The sequence below is a fragment of the Dipodomys spectabilis genome, unplaced genomic scaffold, assembly GCF_019054845.1.
Source record: "Dipodomys spectabilis isolate Male_0828 unplaced genomic scaffold, ASM1905484v1 ptg000092l, whole genome shotgun sequence".
In the NCBI taxonomy this organism is placed as follows: Eukaryota; Metazoa; Chordata; class Mammalia; order Rodentia; family Heteromyidae; genus Dipodomys; species Dipodomys spectabilis.
Window position 1 is genome coordinate 8144167 of NW_024870769.1, and position 26024 is coordinate 8170190.

The 26024-nt window shown below is 39.1% G+C and overlaps 1 protein-coding gene across 1 annotated transcript in view; it reads left to right on the top strand.

Annotated features, from left to right (window-relative positions):
• Positions 1-6435: 6435 nt before the first annotated feature.
• Abca13 (ATP binding cassette subfamily A member 13) overlaps positions 6436-26024 on the top strand; it is a 402123-nt gene continuing 382534 nt past the window's right edge. Inside the window, exon 1 of the mRNA XM_042684933.1 lies at positions 6436-6665. Within this exon, the coding sequence (XP_042540867.1) occupies positions 6597-6665 (69 nt within the window). The 5' untranslated portion in view covers positions 6436-6596. The remainder of the gene's footprint in view (positions 6666-26024) is intronic.

Consider the following 26024-nt stretch of genomic DNA (forward strand, 5'->3'; position numbering starts at 1 on the left):
TTGTTATACTCTCCGTTGTATTTCCCTTACCATCCCTTTCCTCCCCACTTACCCAACTCCTCCCACGTATTGAATTCTTGTCTGAATTCACTCCCTCTTCTCTTTGTCTGCCCCTTTCTCCTTGAACCCACCTCATCTTTTTTGAGAACCCATTTCCTGATTCAACTTTGAATATTCCATTCTATACTGTCAAATTCAAATGATACAGTCTTTGATGGTGTTATAAGCAGATATTACATTTCATATTTTCACCTAAAGGAATGGAATTTGATTCAAATGGAAAATGTAAGAAACATGATTTAGACTTCAGACTATCCAAATGGATTGAAATAATTCTATTCATTGCCCTTAAAGTTAGGTCATAGTCAGGCAACAAACTCTCTTCTTAGTATTATTAATAGAATTTTGAAGATTTGTTCTTAATTTTTCTAGCTCAGTAGACACCAACCAGATAGATAGCATTAAAAGGCAAGAACCATTTGCCATTCTCAATTTATTATCTCTTGAACAATTCTTTTTGCAAAACTTGGAATTATTTTTTTGTACTCATGAAACAGAGAAACTAATTTAAATATGGGAAAAATATTAAAATTGGCAAAATAGGATTTCAGTAACAGAAAAAGTAAGTTATTTAAATGACCTGTGAGGTTATTAATTTTCAAGATTTATAAGTTACAATTAAATAAGGAACATTTGGGTCATGAAAATTCTTTAAGCCATGAACCATCTAATTATTTTAATACTTAAATCTAATTTTAATAAAGCCTTTTAGGGTTAATCTTACCTGAAAATACTAAGTAATTTACATTTTAGCTTTTTTGTTGTAAAAAATTTTTATTGTAAAAATACTGTACAGAGGGGTAACAGTTACATGAGTAAGGTAATGAATACATTTCCTATCAAGCATTGTTACCTCCTCCTTTGTTTTTCTCCTACCATTTTAGCTTTTAAAGAACATTAAAGAACCATTCAGAGGAATCATCCAAGTGTGTGTGGTGTGATAATCTCCTACATTCACAGACTTCTGATGGTTTGGTATGCTCTTGGGAAGATATTTAGCTCTGACTGGAACAATCTATGTTTGAAACTTACTCCAACCTAGCACTCCTGGAGTTAAGACTTGCTTGGGAGAGGCACAAATGGAGGGAGGAAGGCTGAGTAAATACAGTCATTATATTCAATGTATACTGTGTAAACATCGAACCAAGTAACTTGAAGATAGGGATGGGGAAAGATGGAAGAGGTAACATGGTTAAGATGCATTGTATTTACAACCAGACTTGTGACATTGAAACCCTTTGTACAACTACTTAATGCAAATGTTTTATTTATTTATTTTTTTATAAAAGGATTGCTAGGAAAAGATGAAGTTGTTTTTCAGCCTTCTAATAGTCCTGTTCCTCATTCCTTTCCGCCTAGATTCAGCTCTGTTTCATTCTTTCCTCCATTATGTGTGGCTGGCTTCTTATTGCCTTACGCAATCTGTGTCTCTGATTAAGGAATGAAATCTTAATGTAAAGAATTCATTAGCCTGGGCTGTAGGTGGAAGGTGAGATACCTGGAGGGATTAACAAAGAACAAATCTTGGGAGCAATTTTTATTGTGGATCATAAATCCAAATGTTACCTTCATAAATCATTCTGAGAAGCCCATGACACAGTAGTCATTAAATATGGAATTGTGATTTCTCATGATTGCCGCATGAGGCATCCAAGAATGACGGCACAGATAATCCATAACTGTATGTTCTCCTTTGAGAAAAATTCATATTCAGAAATTATTTTCGGGAAATTTAATTCTAAGGATCCTTTTACACAAAGATAATTCTGCCAAAGCCATGATGCTCTCAGTATTTTACAGAATCAAAGACATTTTCTGATCTAATTTTTAGCATTAAATTTCTTACCTCCTCTTGAGGCACTCAAATAGAAGCTCATTTCTTGGAATCCCTTGTATCTGAGACAATGGATATTTCTTTTTTTTTTTTTGGTCGGTTGTGGGGCTTGAACTCTGGGCCTATGCGCTGTCCCTCAGCTCTTCAGCTCAAGGCGAGCGCTCTACCACTTGAGCTACAGTGCCACTTCCAGTTTTCTAGTGGTTTATTGGAGATAGGAGTCTCACGGTCTCTCCTGCCCGAGCTGGCTTTGAACTGCAATCCTCAGATCTCAGCCTCCTGAGTAGCTAGGATTACAGGCGTGAGCCACCGGTGCCCGGCTGGATATTTCTTTTTCACAGTTCTACAGGCCATGTCCCAAGATCAAGGTGTCATAAGGGCTGGTTTCTGTGAGAATTTTTTCTGGCTTGTAGCAGGCCCTTTCTCGCTGTATCCTTTGGTGATTTTTTCCCTCTGTGTTAAAAAATTCCTACTCTTTCCTACTCTCTCTCTCTTTCCTACTCTCTCTCTCTCTGTCTCTCTTTCTCTCTCTCATTCTCTCTCATTTTCTGTCTTTTTTTTTCTTTTTTTTTATGCTGAGGATTAATCCTCTGGCTTTACCTATGCTAGGCTAGCACTGAGCTCTATCCCTGGGCCAGTTGCTGATTAGTTTATTTTCCCTGGTTTCTGCCTCTAATTGTTCTGACTACATTTGGACTTCTACACTTTTCTCTGTCATTCACAGAATAGAGATAAGGCACAATTGGTTGTCCAGGCAGGTGGAGGCAGTTTTCCCATGCCAAATTTATGACAGTAGGGGCATATATTACCAAGAGATCAATCTCTTGATGATCTCTGTCAGAAAATCTGGGAGTAAAGAACACTGGGAGAAAGCAGGACTGCATTAGGAATTTTTTGACAGTACTGGGGTTTGAATTTAAGACTTTGCGTTTGCTAGAGAGGCACTGTACAACTTGAGCATGCCCCCAGCACTTATTAGGTGCTTTTCCTTATTTCTTCTGTTGACTTCACAGTTGTACTGTTTGATCCTTTGTACCTCCTCCTCCCAAACCCCTGTTGGAGGCCATCATTTTCTTCTCCCTGGATAATTGCTATGGCACCATCCAGCTGGCCTCCATGGCTTTATGTTGAGTGAAGCTATCTGGGTGGTAGGGACAGTTATTTGCAGAGAAAAAGAGAGAAAGTAGGGTTCCCAGAATTCCCTGTGGACAAATTGTTTTCTCTTTTAGCCACTTGTCTCAGAAAAGTGGAGAGAGAGAGAAAGAGAGAGAGAAATCAATTCTCTACAAATGACCCTGACAGGCTCTTCTCAGACCCTGGTGCAGCCATTGGAAGCTATTCTTTGTTGTTGTTGTTGTTGTTGTTTGGTCGGTCATGGGGCTTGAACTCTGGGCCTTGGCGCTGTCCCTGTGCTCTTTCAGCTCAAGGCAAGTGCTCTACCACTTGAGCCACAGCACCACTTCTAGTGGCTTATTGGAGATAATAGTCTCATGGACTTTCCTGACCCGGCTGGTTTGAACCGCGATCTCAGGTCTCAGCCTCCTGAGTAGTAGGATTACAGGCGTGAGCCACCGGTGCCCGGCGCGAGGCTATTCTTTTCTGGGTTATTCCACAGACTATCTATCAGGGTTCATAAGGAAACCTAACAGCTTAAGTCATGCTAAATAATATGAAGGAAAGAAAAGCAAGGTGGAAAACTCATTGTATAGGTGGTAAAAGAGTCAAGAAACCAAGCTGAGAGCTTTGCCATAATGGCTACTCAGAAACTAGCAGTTAGAACAGCAGGCAAACGTGGCTGTTTCCAGGGCAGGGAGGCATGGCCAGAGGTGGAACTCAGGTCTGGAAGGAGCTGGGAAAACAGAGGAGAAGGAAGAAGTCTCTCAGAGGGAGGTCTAGCAGACCAGCCATTTGAACTGGCAAAGCTGTCATTGCTCAGCAAAGGGACGTTTGTTTCCTCTTCCCAAAGGATCTGCCATACCCTCCTTCAGGAAACTCAACCTTATGTGAAGTTCCCAGGACTAGGTTCCTTCCTTATTTGTGTTTTCCCCCTTGTATGGGCTCTGTTGACTATGAGAGCCTGAACTTGTGAGGCAAAAGCCCACCACTCTTCTGCTGTGACAAGAGTGAACTGCTTGTGCTCCTTGTAGTTCAAAGGAGCTAAGTCCCTCATCAAGTATCTGCCTGGTAGCAGCTGTCCGCTGTCAGGAGCAGCACCCTGGCAGACAGTGGCCATCTAAATCCAGAGTCACCTAGCAGCAGCATTGGCTCAGATTTTATTGAAGTTTCTACATGATTCAGGAGGGAGAAATCGCAAAATCCACTGAAAAATTTATCTACGGAGGTACAATTTATATAACATACCAACTACCAGTTTGAAGGGAAGGTATTCATAAACTGGCTGGTTGAACTGAAACCTCTTTGTAATACCTTCTATTTAGTTCCAAAGTATTTCTATTATTGAAAAATGATACCTTTTAAGAAATCTCTCTACCTCTTCCCTCTGCAAGTACTAGCCTACATTCAGCCTATGGATCTATTTATTCTGACATTTCATACTAAGTACTATCATGCAGCTGGTTTCCAGTGGCTCACCTGGCTCACCTGAGCTCCTCAGATCTCAGCCTGTAATTCTGACTGCTTAGGAGGCTGAGATCTGAGGATTAGGATTCAAACCCAGCCTGGGTAGGAAATTTTGTGAAACTCTAATCTCCTACTAACCTCCCAAAAGCCAGAAGTGGAGCTGTGGCTCAATTAGCAGCATGCTAGCTGTGAGGAAAATAGCTCCACAACAGTGCCCATGCCTTGAATTCAAGACCCAGGACTGGCCCTTATGCATGTATCCATGCATGTGTGCACACACATGTGCACACACACACAGGTGTCATGCAACACATGGCCTTTTGAATCTGGTATTTTCCACTTAGCACAATGTTTTCTTTATTTATCTATATTGTAGCATGGGTCCATGCGTCATTTTGTGGCTGAAAGAATAAACAATATTTTGATTTTCTGTTCATTTGTTGATGGTCATTTGGGCTATAAACACTTTAGGGCTCTTGTGACTCGCATTGCTTTGAATATTCATGTGCATATTTGAGTCTCTCTTTTTAATTCTCTGGTTCTATACCTAGGAGTAGAATTTCAGAGTCACATGGAAATTTTATGTCAGTTAAGTTCAGTTTCATAATTTAAAAACCTTCTCTGGATAGTAACCCCATCTGAATTAGCACAATCTTGAACTGAAAAACATGTTCCAGGTCCTGGACCAGGAACAGCTACTTCACCAGTCTCTGACTTGTTGATTCACCCACTGCTCCTGCACTTGCCCACTTCCACACTTTTATGAACCAATTCCTTCTAATCAGTCAATCCATCCCCTACCCGTTCTGTTTCTCTCCCCTATAACAGAGCATCATTTCCTGAATGCAAGAGATGAAATGATGTGTGTGCCTCTAATATAATATAGGAAGGGTCTGCTTTGAAAATAAAATAGGTAAGCTGAAGGTTGAGATTTCTTTATACTGAGTTAAAAGCCAATCATGATAGCCAACTGTGATGTATGATACTCTAAGTGTATCTGCATGGAGAACTATGGTTGTTCCACTAAGATGACCCTGCCCAGCCTCTGAGGAGTCGAGTATGGGTCAGACAAAACCAGTTGTGTGTGTTAGACCCCATTGTACCAGGTAATATTCTTCAATTTTGTGTGGCCAATTGTATAACAAATAAAAGAATGAAATTGATGTTCTTTTTTTTTTTATAATGAGCTTATAGAACATTTGAGTTATTTCCTTTGCTTTCCCACTTACAGAACATTGACATCTTGTGAAAATTGCTTTATGAAATGGGAGATGACCGGACTGCATTGCCAGACATTTTCTACTTCTGACCCGAACTTGGAAGAAGGGGGGTGCAGGTGAGAGGGGGAGAGGGAGAAGATCTCTGGATGTGGAGCAACAAACAACCTGCTGAGTTCATCAGCCTGTCCAAAGAGTGCAAGTGTGGACCTCAGAGGGTGCCTCAGGCTCACCCGCCATGCCAGCACCTACCACCCACCAGAGAGCTCCTGGCTGCCTGAAAGTCAAAGCCCAATATCCTGGGGAGCATGGAGGCTAGGGGGGTGAAGGGTGAGGGAGGGAGAGGCAGAGCATGAAGTAGGGGGTATAGAAGCAAAATGGATCTTGAACTACAGTTCCTGTAACCTTTTGAGACCAAACACTTCCATTTTATTTCCCCTAGTCTGTCAAAGCACCACCAAGATGTAAATATTTCAGTAAATTAGTATGAGAGCCGATGTTTCAAGAAACAGGACAAATAATTGAATCCAATTAACATCAAAGATACGGTCCGTAGGAGATGTGGGCCTGGCTTCTCATGGAGTGTATCAGTTGGATGGGAGTGTTGACATCTTAGCATTTTAGGCATACTGTGTATTTTTGTCCAAGAAGAGCCCCAAGGCAGCCTTCTGGAACTCAGCCCCCCCTAACAGTGCACAGCTAGTGAAAAGAAAAGATTCCTTAGCAGACACAGAGCATGAGAGGACATTTGATGCCTGCTTTATTCAGTCACCAGTAATCTCTCTTGCATCAGTCACTTTTGTTAGAATTGACTAATAGGCCACATGCCTCCCTGCTGGAGCTGGGCAGATATAAGGGCCAGTCTTCCAGGCTGATTTCCTGGCTGGGAGCAGGGAGCAGCAGGCATGGGGCAGGCTGGATGCCAGTTCCAAACCCTGCTCTGGAAGAACTGGCTGTGCAGGCTGCGCCACCCGGTGAGTGCTACCTAAACTCTTCAGAGGGCTCCCTCTGCTCGACCAGGGGCTGCTCTCCCTGTAAGCCCATGCCTTCCAGTAGATGCAAAAATCTACTGGATGGGGTAGGGAATGGGACGCCAGGCTGGATTATTTTACTTCAGGGTCCGACCTAAGGGCCAAGATAGCTCATCTCTAATTACCAGAGTGACACCAAGCCAGAAGTTTTTTTTTTTTTTAAAGCAAGGAGTAATTTAGAGACATTCTTCAAAAATATAATAAGAGGAATTTACACTGTAATTGGTATTGGCATATTTGTTGTAGAAAATGAATGGTGAATCCTCTGATGTCAGGGACAGGGCCTTTGTATGGTTCACTATGATTTCCTGATTTCCTCTCTTTAGGGTTAATACACATGTTTTAGACCCATATTCAATTACATCAACAAGGCTTTCCTAAAGTGATTGGAATTGCTGAGACCAAACTTGTGTAGAGCTATAAACAAAAATCCCATAAGAGAATATTGTACTGAAGTAGAACTCAATTGCTTTCTGTCTTTATATTCCTGAGGCCACCAGATAAGCATTAGCATCTAGAGATGCCATTTAGAGCAGCTATCAGCAATAATGTGTCTACATTATGTATTGTATAATGCACTGAACATAGGAAGTTTTCCTGTTAACACTTCTGTTGGAAGAAATTCAGTAGTTGACATGTAATCTCATTTTGATGCATCATCAGATCCAGGACTGTCTTCCTCTGTTTTTAGAAGGCAAACATTAAAAATGTTTTCTTTTTTTTTGTGTGATATTAGGATCAGAACAATCTCAATTGAAAATGAAAACTAAACTTTTAATAAGAAATGAGCAAGTGACACTTGAACACTTTTTTTTTTTTTTTTTTTTGCCAGTCTTTGGTTTGAACTCAGGGCTTGGGAACTAGCACTTTACTACTTGAGCCACCACTGCACTTCCAGCTTTTTTGGAGACAAGAGTCTCACAGATGTTTCTTGCCTGGGCTGGCTTTGAACCACAATCCTCAGAGCTCAACTGCCTAAGTAGCTAGGATTGTAGTTGTGAGCCACGGGTGTCTGACTTTGCACTCTTCATGAGTTCTAAGTGTTCCTTTTCTACTTAGGAGTTTCCATTTATGAAGAGTATGTTTCATTTATATGTAAGACTATTTTGGGAAATTAAGTCTATTTTTCTGTGAACAAATATTCCAGAGGAAAGCTGTTTCCTATAGCATTGGCCTTTTTCTATCATGTAGGTCAGCTTACTAATTTCAACTGCTTGGTAACCTACTCACTGTTGGATATCTGCATTTTTTGCAGTTATTATTTCTACAAGGAAAACATCTTCATCACATTTAATTGATTGATTGATTGATTTGGTACCTACCTGGGGGGCTTGAACTCAGGGCCTGGGCATTGTTCCTGAGCTATTTTTGTTCAAGGCTAGTGCTCAACCACTTGAGCCACAGCTCCACTTCTGGTTATTTTTGGAGATGAATTGGAGATGAGAGTCTCGTGGACTTTTCTGCCTGGGCTGGCTTTGAACCCTGATCCTCAGATCTCAGAATCCTCAGTAGCTAGACATTTGATTTATTCATTTGATGACTGCTTATTTAAAATTATAATTTCTATAAGTAATTTGACTTATTTTTGTCTTAAATACTTAGAATATATTAGATATTATAGGTCATTTAAAAATTAGCACATATTGTGCAAAGTAAGGTCTTCCTCTGTGATTTTCCAGACATGCATTTAGTGTACTTTGTGTATTTACTACAGATTTATATATTTGTTAATCAACTCTGAACCCTGCATTAGGATGTAAGATTCATGAGAACTGCTGTTTACCCGAGTGTTATCCAGCACCTTGAATAGTGCCTGACACACAATAGCTGTTCAATAAGTGTTTTCTGAATGAGTAAAAGATATACATTTATTGCATTTCTGTTGGGAGGAACAGATATGTGCCTTTTCCTCTATGGACTATAGTCTGTTCTGTGAAAATTAACCAAATACACAGTTGAATATTCAATGAACTCATTTCTGGGTTTGTGTCCTACAGAGATCTCTGTACAAACGTGAAATGGTAATTGTGGTAATTCTGCAAGATCATTCATTGTGATACTGCTTACAACAGCAACAAAGTAGAAACAATACAAGTTTTAGTGCATAGAATTTGGAGGTACTTGACCACTTGAAATCTCAGCTCTGCCACTTATTTAGACAAATTTCCTAACAAGCTTTACTGCTCTATAGGTGAGATTTTTTTTGCAAGGATCAAGATTGATGGGTTAGTGTATGTAATTCACAATGGCATTGGCACCCAAGACATGAATTAGAGCTGTTTTCTTCTCAGGCCACTGTACTGGATGTTTTAGAAATGGGTGCCTTAGTCAGACACTTTGTGGCTCATTCCTATAATCCTAGATACTCAGGAGGCTGAGATGTGAGGATAATGGTTTGAAGCCAGCCGAGGTAGGAAAATCGGTGAAACTCTTATTTGCAATAAACCACCACTACCACCATCACCACCAAAAAAACACTGAGGTAGAGCAGTGGCTCAAGTTGCTCATTGTAGAGTGCCGGCCTCAAGTGCCCAGACCTTGAGTCCAAGCCCCAGCACCAGCACAAAAAAAGAAAAATAGAAAGAAAGGAAGAAAGAAAGAAATGGGTGCCTCAGACATCTAGGACATGGGGAGTGAGAGAAGTAAAGCTAGCTCTAAGTTTCCAGTTTGCATGACTGGGTTAGAACAGAACCTGAGGGAAGATAGGATGTGGATATGTTCACATCTCTTAATCAATTGCAGTGAAATATTGAGGCCAAGCCCCTCTGGGAGGATGTCTTGAAATTGACCTACTTTTCACAGTTTCTTCTTATTCTTCATAGATAATCTGTTAATTCTTTGTTTTTGCCTTATGGAAATACACTGTAAGCATGAATAGTGGAAAAACAGGTGACAGAGTGAAGGAATGACCCCAAATGAATGTCTATTTAGTGAAGCACATCCAGGCACTATTTGAAAGTTAAAGAAGCCTGATTGTTTTATATTTACTTAAAAATTCTTCATTTTATTTTATTATAACTTCTTTGAAAGCATGTTATTATAGAAAAAAAATAGTGTAATGGATTGAAAAAAAATCCCCACCATGATACCTAGATTGTTAAAATGCTGCTGTTCTTGAAAAGAATTTATTTATATAGAAGTATAAGTTTAGAGCTATTTTAATACCATTTATTTTTTTTCCTCCTGATTTTTTATCATGCGAGTAGAACTAGAATAATAAGAGAAAATTTTATAAAGCAGCTCGAATTGGATAGTGTCAGTGCTAATATCATTAGGATTAAGCCATTTTACATAGTGAAAAAAATCACAGCCCCCTTTTAAAGCCCAGCATTAAAAAGCATTGTGGTGGGATCTTTCTCTTGGGTAGCTGTGTAGTCTATCAAGTGGATGGACACAACTTATTTTACCTTTTTTCTGATAGGGGGGAACAAAGTTCCTTCTAACTTTTACTGGTGTGCATACCCTCATGATGCATAAAGGAGCATCTTCTTTGGGACTCTTTCTCTTGATTAAGTTTCCCAGGGTAGAGCTTCTAGGTAAAGGTAAAGGCATGATTTGGGGCAGCTATTCAGCAGTTGACGATGTTCCCAGGAATGTTCCTGGATATACCTTGGGCAGCCAAGGTATATCAATACTAGGTAAGCGTCAACACTAGGTAAGTGTCTGTGGGTGTTAGCCAGACGGTTGCAGGTGAATTTCACATTCATTTGAATATTTCATGCATTACTCCTAATTGAAAAAGTATATTCACAACAAGAAGATACTTTCAGCCAAGTGTCTGCCTCCAACTTCCACTGCTTTGATATTACCTGATGTGGCCAAACCTATTCCTTGTGCAGTGTGCCTGTCAAAGCACACAGCAGTGACCTTTCTTGGGCAATGTTGTCTCCCATCTCTTGATCTCCATTTTAAATCTTATTCTTTTTTTTTTTTTTTTACTCTTATTCTTATGACTGCTGACCTCACCAGCTTTGCCTCTGGACAAAAGTCAGATCATTTTACTCTGTTTTAATGAAAGCTGACACAGCCTTCTGAGTTTGGTCAATCTTACTGAAAACTTGGGCTTGTGGAGGGAGACTGAAGGATAGTTTCATATGAGGATATTGCTATAGGTCGGATTTTGAATATCCCTCAAAGGTCTATATGTTAAAGCTTTGTCCCTAAAATGGTACAATGGAAAGGCTATGTGGGAGGTCTCTATATCATAACAGCATGCTCTGGAAGGAGATTGTGGAGCTCTGGTGTCTTACTCTCTCTCTTTGTTCCCTGGCTCATGATTGCATTCACCACAAGCTCCTGCAATGATATGCTACGGGTTCAATGCAATGGAACAACTTAGCAAAGACTAGAAACTCTGAAACTCTGGAGCCAGACAACCCCTTTTCTAAGCTTACTATCTCAGATATTTTGTTATAGTCACAGAGAGCACCATAATTCTAAAAACCTATGGTGGTTGTGTGGGGCCTATGAAAATTACAAAACTATAACTAGAATGTCTTTCTGTTGGGCACTGTACAACACAGGACCCATTCATATATACCCCACACCTCTTCAAACAAAAACACTGTATTTTTGTTTTAAAAAGCCATAGTGAGGGCTGGGAAGGTGGCTCAGTGGTAGAGCGCTTGCCTTGCATGCATGAGGCCCTGGGTTCGATTCCTCAGCACCACATAAGCAAAAAGAAAAAAAGCCGGAAGTGGCGCTGTGGCTCAAGTGGTAGAGCGCTAGCCTTGAGCTGAAGAGCTGAGGGACAGCACCCAGGCCCAGAGTTCAGGCCCACGAACAGAACCCGCCCCCCCCCCCCCCCCCCCCCCCCGACACACACACACACACAAAGCCATAGTGATACAATATGTTTTTTCTCTTAGGTACAGACAAGAGCCCAGAAATAGTAAGGGAGTAGCTACCAGTGGGAACTCTTTCCCTCCCTCCCTCCCTGCCTCCTTCCCTTCCTTCCTTCCTTCCTTCCTTCCTTCCTTTTTTCTTCTCTCTTCCTTTTTTCCTCTCTTCCTTTTTTTCCTTCTTTCCCCTTTTCCTTCCTGTTCTTCTTCTGTCTTTCCCCTCCTTTTCCTTCCTCCCTTCTTTCCTTTCTTAAATTCAGAGCCTTGAGCATGCTAGATAAGCACTATACCAATTAAGCAACATATCCAGTAATTTAGTTTATATTTTGTTTTTAAGATAAGGCCTTTCTAACTTTTCCAGGTGGCCTTAAACTCTTGAACCTGTTTCTACCTTTTGGATAGCTGAGATTACAGAGGTATATCACCATACTGGGTGAAGGGACAAATTTTCAAACTGAAGAGGTTCTAGTCCTTCAAACCTCTGGTAGTTGGTGTGTGTGTGTGTGTGTGTGTGTGTGTGTGTGTGTGTGTGTGTGTGTTTCTTTAAAATAATAAAAAATTACTTTGCAAACAACATGCTAATAACAATTGCTATATTTTTCTGAAATTACAAAAATTACAGATAAGCAGTCCCAAAAGTAAAGTAGCTTTTACTTCTGGACATTTTTTTGTTGATTCTTTTTTCAATCACATGTCACAGCTCATCAGTTAGTTGCTGTTGCTTTTACTAAGGCCAGTTACCTGGAGTCAGGAGGTCAAAGGTCAGGCACCTGATTTCTTTCATAGTCAGTTTGGGAAAATTGTTTTGAACCATCCTGAAAGATAGTTTCCAACAAGTTGATACAGTTGTTCTGTAATAGAAGAAAGAAAGAAAAAATAATGTTATATTAGGAAAAAAACATTAAAAGTTCAAGTGTTCAAACTAGATTTATATTAGTAGAAGTTATTTTATTTATAAAGCCTGTTTAGCTTTATGGATAAAAGTCATAAAGTGTCACTGAGCCTTAAGGTTATTGAGCCTTAAGGTTAAAACAAGTGGCTGAGACAGTAATAATAGTAATAATTTTTCATTTAGTCTCCAACAAGCAGATGAGACAATATAAAACAATAATAATAATAATAATACTTTTAAATTTGGAGTCCTGCTTATACCTTGTTGGCTAGTAAGTGATTTACCTTCAAAAGAGTTTTTCTCAAAGTGACTACTCTTTTAAGAGTCACCTTGAAAGGCAGTTGGGGTATACCCGTAACTATACAAGGTGAGAGTATGAGTCTGCTCAAGCTGCTGTAGCAAAATACCTTATACAAAGTGACTTAAACACCAGAAATAAATTATCTCACAGTTCTCTCTAGATGTTCCTAGTAAAAGTGCTGCCAAGGACAGTTCCCCTGAAGGCTGGTGTAGAGGTGGTCACTTTCCCTCTGCATTTATTTGTACATCTATATTTCTCCTTGACTGGGAGTGTCATTTGGGATTAGGAACTACTCTACTCAAATATGACCTCATCCTAAATAACTGTGTATGCAAAGACCCTGATTCCAAAGAGGATTATATTGTGATGCTGGTGTGAACATGTCACAATTTGAGTTTTAGGGGGTGAAAATGCAGCTTATTTTGTCCAACCTAGTTGGATCTATGTTAACACTATTCTACTTTAGAAGACAAACTCATACCTTATATAGGCTCATGACATTTATTTATTTTATTATTATCATTATTTTTTTTTCTGTGCCAGTCCTGGGGCTTGAACTCAGGTCCTGGGCTCCGTCCCTGGCCTTCTAGAGCTCTACTACTTGATCCATAATTGCTTTTCAGCTTATTGGTAACTTAGTGGAGATAAGAGTCTCACAGACTTTCCTGCCAGAGCTGGCTTCAAACTGTGATCCTCAGCTCTGAACTTTCCCAGTAGCTAGGATTACAGGTGCAAGGCACTGGTGCCCAGCTAACCTGTGACTTTAACACAGCTTGGACTTCAGGTGCAATCCTGTATGGATTACTTAAGCCCAAAGTCAAAGGAAAGACCTTCGTCTGAATGCAGCCTCCTTAATTACATACTTAAAACCACCACTCAGCGTGGAGCAAAGTATGATACCCTTTCCCTCCCAGTAAGGGAGGCTCAGCTGAAGCTTCAAAGCTTCTCAAGAGACTAGTATTGCTGAGTGTCCTTATGGCTCTGGCTTCTGCTAACTCCTAGATGACAGTTTTTGAGATGCGTAGCTAGAACTTGTGTAGGAGCAGTGTTCATGCCTCTGGTTGAATGTCTTCGAGTGCACAGACTGGACAAATGATACTGAACCCGTGGCATGATGGATCCCCTGTGTGTATGCACACTGGTTGCCCTCAACTGCTCTCTCTACCAGAGTCTCAAGACTTCAGTTGGCTTCAGTTGCTCACTGAATATTCTCATGGATGGGACCTAATCATGTGACTCAGATGCATGGTCCTGCTCAGATTCTTCTGGTGTTATGCCCAGCACAGGTTATAGGACTTGGTAGAGGCATTGTTTGGAGCTGGCCCTTACTTATCCCAAAATGGTCATTATGGCAGTAGCCAGCCCTATCCTCTTTAGCATGCTAGTACTTAACAGAGGCCATACACAGGCACTGTGTTTCCATGCCTTGGACTTTCCTTCCTGGCAGTCTGGTCAGAAGTAGGGCCTGTGGGGGCACTGGTAAGAAGTAACTCGATGATCATTGAGTCTCTAATCTGCTTCTCACCAGCTGATCCAACCTAGAAGAGCTCCATATATACATTCACACAGCTGCAGACCCAGGCAGGGCTGAACGAGGTTGGAAGAGAGAGGTAAGAGGTCATCAGGACAGTATGGGAAGCTTTGAGCTATTCTCAGTGTTCCCTGCAGTTATGTGGAAATTGTTCCTTTCCCATGATTGGACAACCTTCATAAGTCTCTCCAATGCCCCCTTCCTCTCTCTGATTGGAGTCATAGTCTACCTCAGGTGTTCATAGCCTTAGAATAACCTGAAGTTCTGCCAGATAGCTCTCTAATATCATTGGAAATAATCCAGCTTCCAGTTGCATACATAAGAAGGACAAGTTGTCAATGTTTTACCATAAAGCTTGGAGTCTATGAGGTCCTGTGGGTGCAACAGGGCTGCCCTCACTGCCAGGACTCACCTGGTCTCTGGGAAGGAAATTGCCAGATAAGGCTACTACAGGTCACTGGTTATGTTTCAGTTTACCCAGAACAGTGATCTAGGAAAAAGAGGTTCAGAAAACTAATTACTGTCAAGTAAACATGTTTTTGTGTCTTGGGTTCCTGGGGCTGGCCTGTGGTAAGCTGTTTGGGGTTTGTTTGCTTTGTGACCATTCATAATCGAGGTATCAAAGTGCCTTTTCAATTCTGATTGATCTTAATTTGCTTCTAATCCTTTAACTTTAGCTTTGTTTACCTCCTACTCTCTCTTTCTCTCTCTCTCTCTCTCTCTTTCAAAGCACAAGTGATTATACAAACTACCAGACCTGAAAACAACTCTGAAAGCTAGTGAGGGAGCTCCTGTGCACAGAAAGTTTTATTCAGACTTTTCATTCAGCTGGTAACATCCCTTGTGTCTTGTCATGATCTGCTGGATCTGAATGAAAGAATGGCCACTCTTCTAAAGGGACAGGGAAAAAAATGACTCAATTTCCAAAACAAAGCATGAGGATTTCTCATTTCCCTCTTTGATTTGGTGAAAAGAAAATAACTCTCGATGCTTGCTCTTGCTGGGAATTAAAAAAAAAAGAGTTAGATCTGTAAGATTTTTTTAGGATGACATGATAGTTATATTCAGCTTCTGTGAAACACAGAAGACAATAGACTTCTGCTTCTTCCTTACTTTCCTATTTGGACATTTGTGTCATGGTGAATAGGTGGAGTTTTCTTGCTATACTCATTTACTTTGGACCAGATAGATCTAGATGCTTTTGATGACAAGCAAAGTTAAACACACACACACACACACACACACACACACACACATGCACTCACACACGCACACATGAATACACATGCTCACACACAATTGCCACAATTGCCCATATGCACAATAACTCAAGAGATCTGAGGCAAAGGCAAGGGCAACACTTGCATTTATTTCTTTAAGACTGTATTGGAGGTGCTGGGGAGGTGGCTCAGTGGTAGAGTACTTGCCTTGCATGCATGAAGCCCTGAGTTCAATTCCTCAGCACCACATAAGCAGAAAAAGCCAGAAGTGGCGCTGTGTCTCAAGTGGTAGAGCCATAGCTTTGAGCTGAAGAGCTGAGGGACAGCGCCCAGGCTCAGAGTTCAGGCCTCAGTACTGGAAAAAAAAAAAGAAAAGACTGTATTGGAGTTTGAGGCTGTTTATGGGGGAACCGATCAGAATGAACATATATTTGAAGTTGTAAAGTTCATTTCCAATATACTGTCCTGTGGGTATTTTTGTTGCAATGGGTCATCCTTGTTTCAGCATTTTGTTCTTCCCCTTCCCCTCCCCAGATTAGACATATGTATATACAAGATGCAGGCTATCAAAATTGAGCAGTGAGGGGGAGGGAGGGGGTTAGGAGTGTGGGAGGTGGGGGAGGGAAGGGATAGTGGGATAACAACAAGGAAGGGAAGGGGTAACAATGATCAACAAGCAATGTACTCATTGCCTTACTCATGTAACTGTACCGCCTCTGTACAACGTCTTAATGAAATAAAATAAAAAAGAAACACATATTTGATTTGCTATTTGTGGACTGTGGAGTCTCGTTTCAAAAAACCTTGTCTCAGATGAGTTGAATTTGGCACTCTGTGTGGCTTCTTTCCCATCCACATCCCCCATACATGCATTTTCTTATCTGGCTCTCTCCTGAGGGCTGGGCCAGAGGTCCCTCTGAGGGATGGCCCCTGTGTGAGCCTGGCCAGTGTGGGTTGTCTCCTAGCAGGCAATTGGAGCTCTTTTCAAACAAGATCTTTGGTATCTTTATCTTGGTTTGCAAAAGCTTTTTAGAGAGGAGTGGATTTTGGATCTTGGTGGAAGTATCTTTGGAAGCCTTTAGGTCCTAGCTGCAAAGCAGGGAGGGAGATAACCTCTAACTCCAGGCACTATCTATTCTTTCCTAGCTTGTTTGAACACTAGACTGTCTTTTCTGGAATACTTACACAAACAGGCCCTCAAAATACTTCTGGGAAAGTCCTTCTTCTGAGAGGTTGGCATCCAGAAAGGGGAATGCCCACAAGACAATAGAATTTCACGCTCCCTGCAAAGCTCTTTGTTTCCAATGACCAAGGGCAACAAACTAATTACATGCTTTGTTCAGCTTCCCTGATATCCTAAACTTCTTATGATGTTTTTATCCTCTCACAGCCAATGAAATCTTGTCTCTAGCTTCTTCCCCTGCAAGTCGCTTTTCCTTTCTTCATTCATTTACAAATCCATTTTTTTTATACCACATTTCATTCTTTGTGGTTTTCAATTACAACCCAAACCACTTGCGGCATGAATCGCTTGGAGGAATTAAAAATGGATTTATTTATTTATTTTATAGGCCTGAGCATCTATCAAGGCTTCACAACAAATTAGTTCAAGGGCACTGGAGAAAATAATTATGTTCATGGTTTCCAAGGAGATCAACTGGCATAATATGAGCCATCTCAGTAGCTCAAACTACTGAGGATTATGTATGGGATAAGCATGTGTTTATATTATGTAAGAAAACTACCAGAGACTGTATCCTCAGAGGGCCTTCATTCAGGCTGTGTGTGTATGATCTCATTTCCCAACTACAGGATGTATACAGTGCATTTGAAATGCTTGGGACTAAAAATGTTTTAGATTTCAGATTTATTCCTGATTTTGGAGCATTTTCTATACAGAATGAGATCCCTTGGGAATGGAACTCAAGTCTAATAATAAAAACTCCATTTATGTGTCATACTTTTTTGGTTTCATACTTATTATATACATAACCTGAAGGGAATTTTGTATGATTTTGCATTTTAGTAGTTTAGTAATTTTGTGTGAAATTTTCTGCTTGTCACCTGATATTAGTAATCAAAAGTTTGGATCTGAAAGCATGTCAGTTCAGGTTGTCTACCTTGTACATCTATTCTATCCTCTTTTAGGCAGGGTCTTCAGGCTTTGTCACAGTGACAAACATGCTGGCCACTTCCTAATGGGTCGATGAGTACATACAATTACAATTATAACTCTGCTATTCCAGAGTTTTTTGATCTTTGTTGTATTGATGGATTTTGCATGCTTCTGATATTTTTTTTTTGTTATATTCACTACCAATCTAAACAAATCGGCATGGCCTTAACCTACTGTCTAGTTGTTGAGCCATTGGTTCATAGAATTTGTGCACTTCCGCTTACTTACAAATATTGTAAAATTGTATACTCAAATTGCTGTTAGTATACAGGGTCCTCCCTACATAGTGTTTGTTGTTTTTATATTTCCCCAGCACAGAGGGTGTACAACACAATTTTTCTGAGCAGTACTGAAATTTAGCAGCACTTTGTGTTTATGAATAGTCATCTCTGTTGTCTGCATTCAGTCACACCATCTTCTCATTGTTTTACGAGCATTTCTACTTATTCTAGATACTACATATCTAGAGAGACATATAGATTGAAGTCACTTAATCAATCTGTAGTTGTTGTATCATCTTTCTTCTTTTCAAGTAGCTTTGCTGAAGCATAGGGACTTGGAACTATATTTGGTATAATTTTTTTCTTTATATTGAAAGGTTTTGTGTTTTCTGTAAGACATAAAACATAAAAATGAAATCTGTGTTTAATCTGAATATTTTGCAGTTTTTGTTTTTTATATGCAATAGAAATTAATTTAATTTAATTTAATTAATTTAATTTAATGTTATCATAAAGGTGATGTACAGAGGGGTTGCAGTTACATAAGTCAGATAAAGAGTGCTTTTCTTTTTGAACCATATCGCTCCTTTCCTCACTCTCTCACAGTTTTTCCCTCCTGTCCCCACCCACAAGTTGTATAGTTCATTTTTAATATAGTGAGTATCACTGTAAGTGAGGTAAGACAGATCCAAAGAAACATAGGTTGCAGTTTCCCTCATTTGTGGTAACTAGAATGTGCCTATAAGTAAACACATTGGATGGTAAAAAGTATACATTGGGGGCTAGGAAGGTGGCTCAGTGGTAGAGTACTTGCCTTGCATGCATGAGGCCCTGGGTTCGATTCCTCAGCACCACATAAGCAGAAAAATAAAAAAAGCTGGAAGTAGTGCTATGGCTCAAGTGGTAGAGCACTAGCCTTGAGCTGAAGAGCTGAGGGATAGTGCCCAGGTCCAGAGTTCAGGCCCCACGACTGGACCAAAAAAAAAAAAAAAAAAAAAATATATATATATATATATATATATATATATATACACTGGGACATGATAAATTATACAGGTCTCTGGACATTCTCACAGAGTGAGACCAAAGGAGGATATCCTTAGGAAAGGATCACAAAGGTACAAGAGCTATGTGCATCTGATCACATCTGAGCTTCTTTGCTCAAGGCTAGCACTTCACCACTTGAATCATAGTTCTACTTCTGGATTTTTTGGTGGGTAATTAGAGATAAGAATCTCAAGAACTTCCTGTCCCTGACTGTCTTTGAATTTGGATTTCAGTCCTGAGTAGCTAGGATTATAGACATCAGCCACTAGTGCCCAGCTGATTTAGAGTTTTATATTACCTGGTGACGGGCATCTAATCCTTCCCTCTTCCCAATCACACTTCTTACAAACCAATTATGTGGACAATTTGTTGAACAGCAAGTTCTTCTCCCATTGATCTGTTTACTTTTCAAATATATCAGGGTCCATAAAGCCACTGGTGTCAATTATTCTGGACACTTTATGCTTCAAAATATGAAATAGTAACATCTTGTTAAATATGACAACATCTGGGCACAGTGGCTCAACTCTACAAGGTATTTGGAAGGCAGAGATTGGGAAATCATAGCTCATATCATGGGGCCAAAAGAAGTCCTTGAGATTCCATCTGAATCTATAGCTCAGTTTGGTAGTGCATGCCAATAAACTCAGAGAAATGGGAAATGCAATGACTTTGGACGCAATGATGTGTGCTTGTCAATTCTAGTGACTTGAAGAAGCACAAGTAGGAGGAGTATAGGCCTGCTCAGACATAAAGTCAAAACTTACCCCCCAACTACCAACATAAAAACAGATGGGGCATGGCTTAAGTGGTACTTTGCCTGTGGAGCAAGTACAAGTTCCTGAGTCAATCCCTACTATGGCAAAAAGAAAAAGAAAAGTATGACAATAGTCCCCTCCAAAAAAAACCTACCATTGGGAATTCCATTGCAACTCATCAAGTAGTGTGAATTACAGATTGCCATTGAACCTATATATCAATTTATTTAGAACTGACTTTTGTGATGGCAAAACTTCTTACGCATTAACATTGATCATCTGTTCTTTTATCTAGATTCTCTGATGTCTTTCAGTAAAATTTCTTAATTTTTTTCATGTAGTAATTGCACATATTTTAGATTTTAAGATATTAATCCCTAAATATTTCAATTTCATACTTCTAATTGATCAGCAACAATAATTTATGTTATATTTGTTAGATCTTATTTTAAAATAAATGATTCTTGCCAAACATTGGTGGCTCAAACCTGTAATCCTAGCTACTCAGAAGGTTGAAATCTGAAGATCACGGTTCAAAACCAGACTATGAGGCAAGTCCATAATACTTTTATCTCCAATTAACCACCAAAAATCTGGAAACGAGTGCTAGCCACGAGCAAAGAAGCTCAGGGATAGCAATCAGGCCCTGACTTCAAGCCCCAGGACTGGCACCAAAAGTATAAATAAATAAAGGTAAGTATAACTAGCTGTTTCAGACAATCATTGTGAGACAATTATTTTTATTCTCACTTAAAATTAATTTTGGAATTTTAGTCCTCTATCAGTTGGTATTTTATTAAGTTATACTCTTGCATAAATGATTAATTCTTTCCATATTTCAATAATTTTATGTGGTGATTCTCTTTGATGCTAATAATATTGTCTAGCCTTTTTGTTTAATGTTAACATTACTAACTTGTTTAATATTCACCTAGTATATACAGACATTTTGTATTTTAGTTTTATCCATTCTAAATGATACATACCTCTTCCTTTTAAAAATATATTTTTAAGTAGTTTACTCCAAGTACTGTTTGGAATCAAATCAAAATGTTTTAAAGTTTCTTTGATGTAGGTCTACTATAGGATCATCTTTTAATTGTCTTCAACTCTCATTCTTGAGAGCTAAACCTTTGGGAGTATAAATTCTAGATTAACAGATTTTTCTCTTAATAATATACTGTATTCATTTATTTATTTATTGGTATCTTTCTGTTATGAGTTATCGATATTTATAACCATTCTTTTGAAGTAGTGTTTTTATTTCTTGAGATGCTATTGAAATCTCCTTGATTTTGTTGTGTTCAAGGTTTATTACACCTTGTTTTAGTGTGGATTCTGGTAATAGTGTGTTTTCTTTTTTCATAGATGTGTGTCTTTCTTATGCTTAGGAAAGTTCTTAGCCATACGTTTAAAAATATAACCTGTTGTTTTCACATATATGTTGAATATTTTGTCTGCATTTGCCACTTTCTCCATTTGTTAACCTCTGACCTCTCTCCTCCCTCCCATATACCACAAATTCCAGTTTCCTGGTGTTCATTTTGTTAAACTAAAGTACTTGTTCAAAGGAATTACACCATTAGACTCCTTCCCTCCATATGCCAAGCTTTAGTTAATAGGTTTGTGTACATATACATACCTCTATCTATCTATCTATCTATCTATCTATCTATCTATCTATCTATCTATCTATCTATCTATCTATCTATCTATCTATCTATCTATCTATCTATCTATGTTTAGATTTAACTTTCCCATATAAGAGAAAACATGTGTCCTTTGTCTGTATGAGCCTGACTTAAAACAATTTTTCATCTATCCATTTCTCTGCAAATGACATAATATCACTCTTTCTGATGGATAAGTAAAATTCCATTATATACGATATGTTTAGGACAAGCAGAAGAGGTCAAAAGCTATGTATATATGACCATATAAGATGATGCTAAGCAAAATGAACCCTAAGATAGGGACACAAGTGGTTTTATCTTTCTTGCTGTTGTTTTTAATGTCCTTATAATGTACTATGTGATTTTTTTGTTTCTTTTGTATATTCTTCCCCCATGGTATAGCCCTATTTTCACTGTATTTGATTCCATTGCCCTGCATCTTGTATATACATTTTTCTAATTTGGGGAGGGGAAGGGAAATAATAAAATGCTGAAATAAAGATACAAGTTGACCCATTGTAACAATGAGATGTACAAGACACTATGTTGAAAATGAACTTTACAATTTTTTGGGGGGGGGTGAGGGGTGAGGAGTTGGGGAGGTGGGGTGGGAAGCAATGGTAGGGGAAAAACAAGAGAGGAGGTAAAAATGTTCCATAGGAAATGTACTCATTACCTTACTCATATCTTTACAATAAAAAATATATACCAAAACCCCCCACAAAATTGTGACTTCACTTTCTGCATGTATGCCATGTACCCTACTCAATAAATACATTGTAAAATGGACTCAGGGGGTGTGAAGCTGGAGGAAGATTTCAGGCCCCTGGTGCCCCAAACCTCAGTTCCACAGTCTGGTGTCCATTATTGTCTTGTGCCTTGTTGCCTGCAGAGTGCAAAAGTGTGTGTGTGTGTGTGTGTGTGTGTGTGTGTGTGTGTGTGTGTAATATATACGTCTATATATATGCATTTTTGTTTAGATGTATATTTAAAATCAAGCTTGCTTTCTCTTTGCATTGTGAATATTGATACATACATTGGACGTTTTGAAGAATGTTTCAGGGTACTTATTTTTTCCCGCCATCTTATTAATGAATTTCTTTTCTTTTTTTTTCCCTATAGTTTTCTTCTTCTATCTTTGAAGATCAATAGATTCAAGATCATTAGCCATAGTTCAAATGTTGCTTATTTTGCCTGAAATGTATTTGTTCACCCTTTAGATAAAATCTTCTCTATCAAACCCTGTGGTATTTATTCAAGCATCTTTAATTCCATTTTTCTTGAGTGACTACTTTATAGTCTTTATATTGCATATTCTTTTTTTTTCAGACCTATGATGTTTTCTTTTCTATTTTTTGCCTTTAAAATGTTTATAAGTGCCTGTAATCCTAACTACTTAGGAAGCTGAAATCTGAGGATTGTGGTTTGAAGCCAGCCTGAGGAGGAAAGTTCATTAGGCTCTTAATCACAGAAAAGGTGGAAGTAGAGCTGTGGCTCAAGTGATAGAGTACTAGCCATGAGCAAAATAAGTCAGTGACTGTGCCCAAGGTCTGGGTTCAAGCCTTAGGACCATCACATACACATAAATGTTTTAAAGTATCACTATTGTTATCTCCAATTTTGTCTCTCACTATTGTTATCTCCAATTTTGTCTATCCTAGAAATCCAAATTTAACTTTCTGTTCTCAGTTTGTTATTTTGAAATCAATGATAAGATCACAATGATGTATTTTGTTGTTTTTCTTTGGATCAGTAACCTTCCTTTTCATTTATTATTTTTGTTTGAGCTCTTGTTTTCTGAATATTTGTTTTTTTTAAGGCACTCTTATTATTGAAGTACTTGTGAATTCTTTATGCTGTTTGAGTTTCTTTTTGAATCATTCTCTATGGGTTTCTTTTGATTGTATTTATTTGTCTCCCACTAGTGTGTTTTGATAGCTGCTGTGCTCTTTCTTTTAATATGACTCATACTTGGGCAGCTGACCCAATATAATATATTGACTCTTTTCAATAAGACTGATAGTCATTGGATCTCTTCTTCAAATTCTAGTGTACTCTCTGAGAGTATCCTGTGTTTTTCTAGTCTCTGTAGCAGAAGGCATAGTGGTGAAAGGTGGTAGAGTTTAATAGAGGAATTTATGAGATTAAATATAATTGTTTTGTTGTTGTTGTTGCTCATACTAGTATTTGAACTTAAAGCCTCCTGCTTGCCTGGCTTGCTTGCTCAGCTGTTACTCTAACACTTGAGCCACACTACTTGAGCCACACACACTGGCTGTTTATTAGACTAGTTGGGCTTTATGCTCTATTGGAATTATTCTTAAACATTCTGTATTATATATACTCCATTTATTTGGGGAAATTTAGCGCCAACTCTTTATTCTTTTCATATTTTTGTATGTAGTTGTGGAGACATTTCCAACAGTGACATTCCTCATCTTTTTTTCTTCATTGGTCATTTCCCCAGAGTTTGCCTTAGAAGGAGGCAGGAAGACTGGTTTGGGGTGTTGATCTATGAGTGTGGTATTGGAGAGAGCCACCAAGTTGTAAATGGTACCGGGTAGGCTTGTGAAGGTACTTTATAAGGTTCTTGAGAAAGTTGGCTTGTGTGATCTGCTCTGAAAAATTACTTCTTCCTTTCATCTTTGTATGCTTTCTTGCTTGTTTGGTTGGTTTTGTATTAGAAAAGACTTACTTTTGTTCCTCTCCTTTAACTTCTTTTGTCTGAGAGGAGAAAAAGTCGGTGAGGAAATTAAATATATCCTTATACTTATGTGTGTTTATATGTAGTGTTTTGTTTTTGCCTGTCCCTGGACTTTTTTTTTTTTTTTTTTTGCTCAAGGGTAGGGCTTTATCTTAAGAGTCATTGCAAGAGGTGTTGAAGGGATGTAAAGATAGAGTATAAACGAGGCCCTCTCCTCTCTCCTGGTGGGACTGTTTCTCTTCCCTCCCCTTTGGGGGAGTCTCTGCAAGAAGAAAAGAGAGCTCTATGGCTTAAGAAGGGTTGTTAAGGCTTTACGAGGTGATTATTTGCCTCATGAGCAGAGCCTGTGGTGGCTTCTACTCCTCATAGGTTTCGGGCCGTGTGGATGCAGCTTTTATGTTGGGCCCCATTTGGCACTAAGAAGCTGGCACTGGAGTGCTGGAAGTCAAGAAGAGAAAAACGTCCCTAAAGATCAACCAGAATGAATTCCCACTGAACAGAGCTGAGATCTGCAATGTTAAGCAAGGGTCAAGAATAATAATGACACATGAGAAGAAAGCCATGACACAAAACAGAGGGAGGAAGAGAAGGCTCCTTTTTATATCTCTGTAGAGAAACTGAAGAAATGGCCTCATGAAAGGCAGTGATTCAGCAGCTTACAATAGATGGCTGACAGACCAAAACTCAGTTTCTGATACTCTTCTCTTGAGGGGAGTAATTTCAAATTTGGGACAATGGAAGACTTTTTTTCCCCTGCTAGTGCTTTCAAAAAGGGCCAGTGACAAACCTGTAAATTGGAAAAAAATAAAATAAAATCAAAGAAATAATTGTTTTTTGGTTTAATTGAATTTTGATCTTTTGCTCCAAGATGCTCAGAGAAAATCTCTCAATGATAAGACAGAAAGAGTAAATTATTTTAGCAGTGTCACTTCTCTTTTGAAAGTAGAAATTTGGCATTGATTTTAAGACTAGACTGATAAATATTTGGAGCTTCAAAGTTTCCACTTACCAATTTGGCAGAATTCTTTCTTTTTTTGTCTGTCATGGGGCTTGAACTCTGGGCCTGTGTACTGTCCTTGAGCTCTTCAGCTCAAGGCTAGCTCTCTCTCACTTGAGCCATAGTGCTACTTTTGGTTTTCTGGTGCTTAATTGATCCTTAGATCTCAACCTCCTGAGTAATTTAGGATTACAGCTGTGAGTCACCAGCCTGAACAACTATGTTTCTATTCAACTGTTCTTTTTCTGGTATCTGCCTGGTAAGTCATTATGTCCTGCTTTTTTAATTAAAGAATTTGGCCCTTTCCTAGTCTTAGATGTTTCTCATATTTTCTGTTTCTTTTGTTTTTTTCTGGGGGAATATTTGGGGTAGTATTGGACTTTGAACTGAGGACCTTCTACTTCTAAGCAGATATTCTAATCCTAAACCATGCCTCTAATCTTCTAGCGTTATATTCCCTGTTTTACTACCTCTCTCATTTGATCAAGTTTCTAACTTTAAGTTGGCATTTTAGTATCTTTATTATGCAAAGACAACATAATTAAAGAACTCTGAGCCAGGCGCTGATGGCTCACGTCTGTAATCCTAGCTACTCAGGAGGCTGAAATCTGAGGATTGTGGTTTAAAGCCAGCCTGGGCAGGAAAGTCCATGAGACTCTTATCTCCAATTAGCCAGCAAAATGCCAGAAATGGAAGTGGGCTTAAATATTAGATGCACACATACCGAAGAAAGAGAGAGAGAGAAAGAGAGAGAGAGAGAGAGAGAGAGAGAGAGAGAGAGAGAGAGAGACAGACAGACAGACAGAGAGACAGAGACAGAGAGACAGAGAAGAGAGAGAGAGAGAGAGAGAGAGAGAGAGAGAGAATGAGACAGAGAAAACTAGCATGGGTGTCTGGAACAAAAGGGTGTGAATAACTATACCATGCTTACAAAAAGCAAT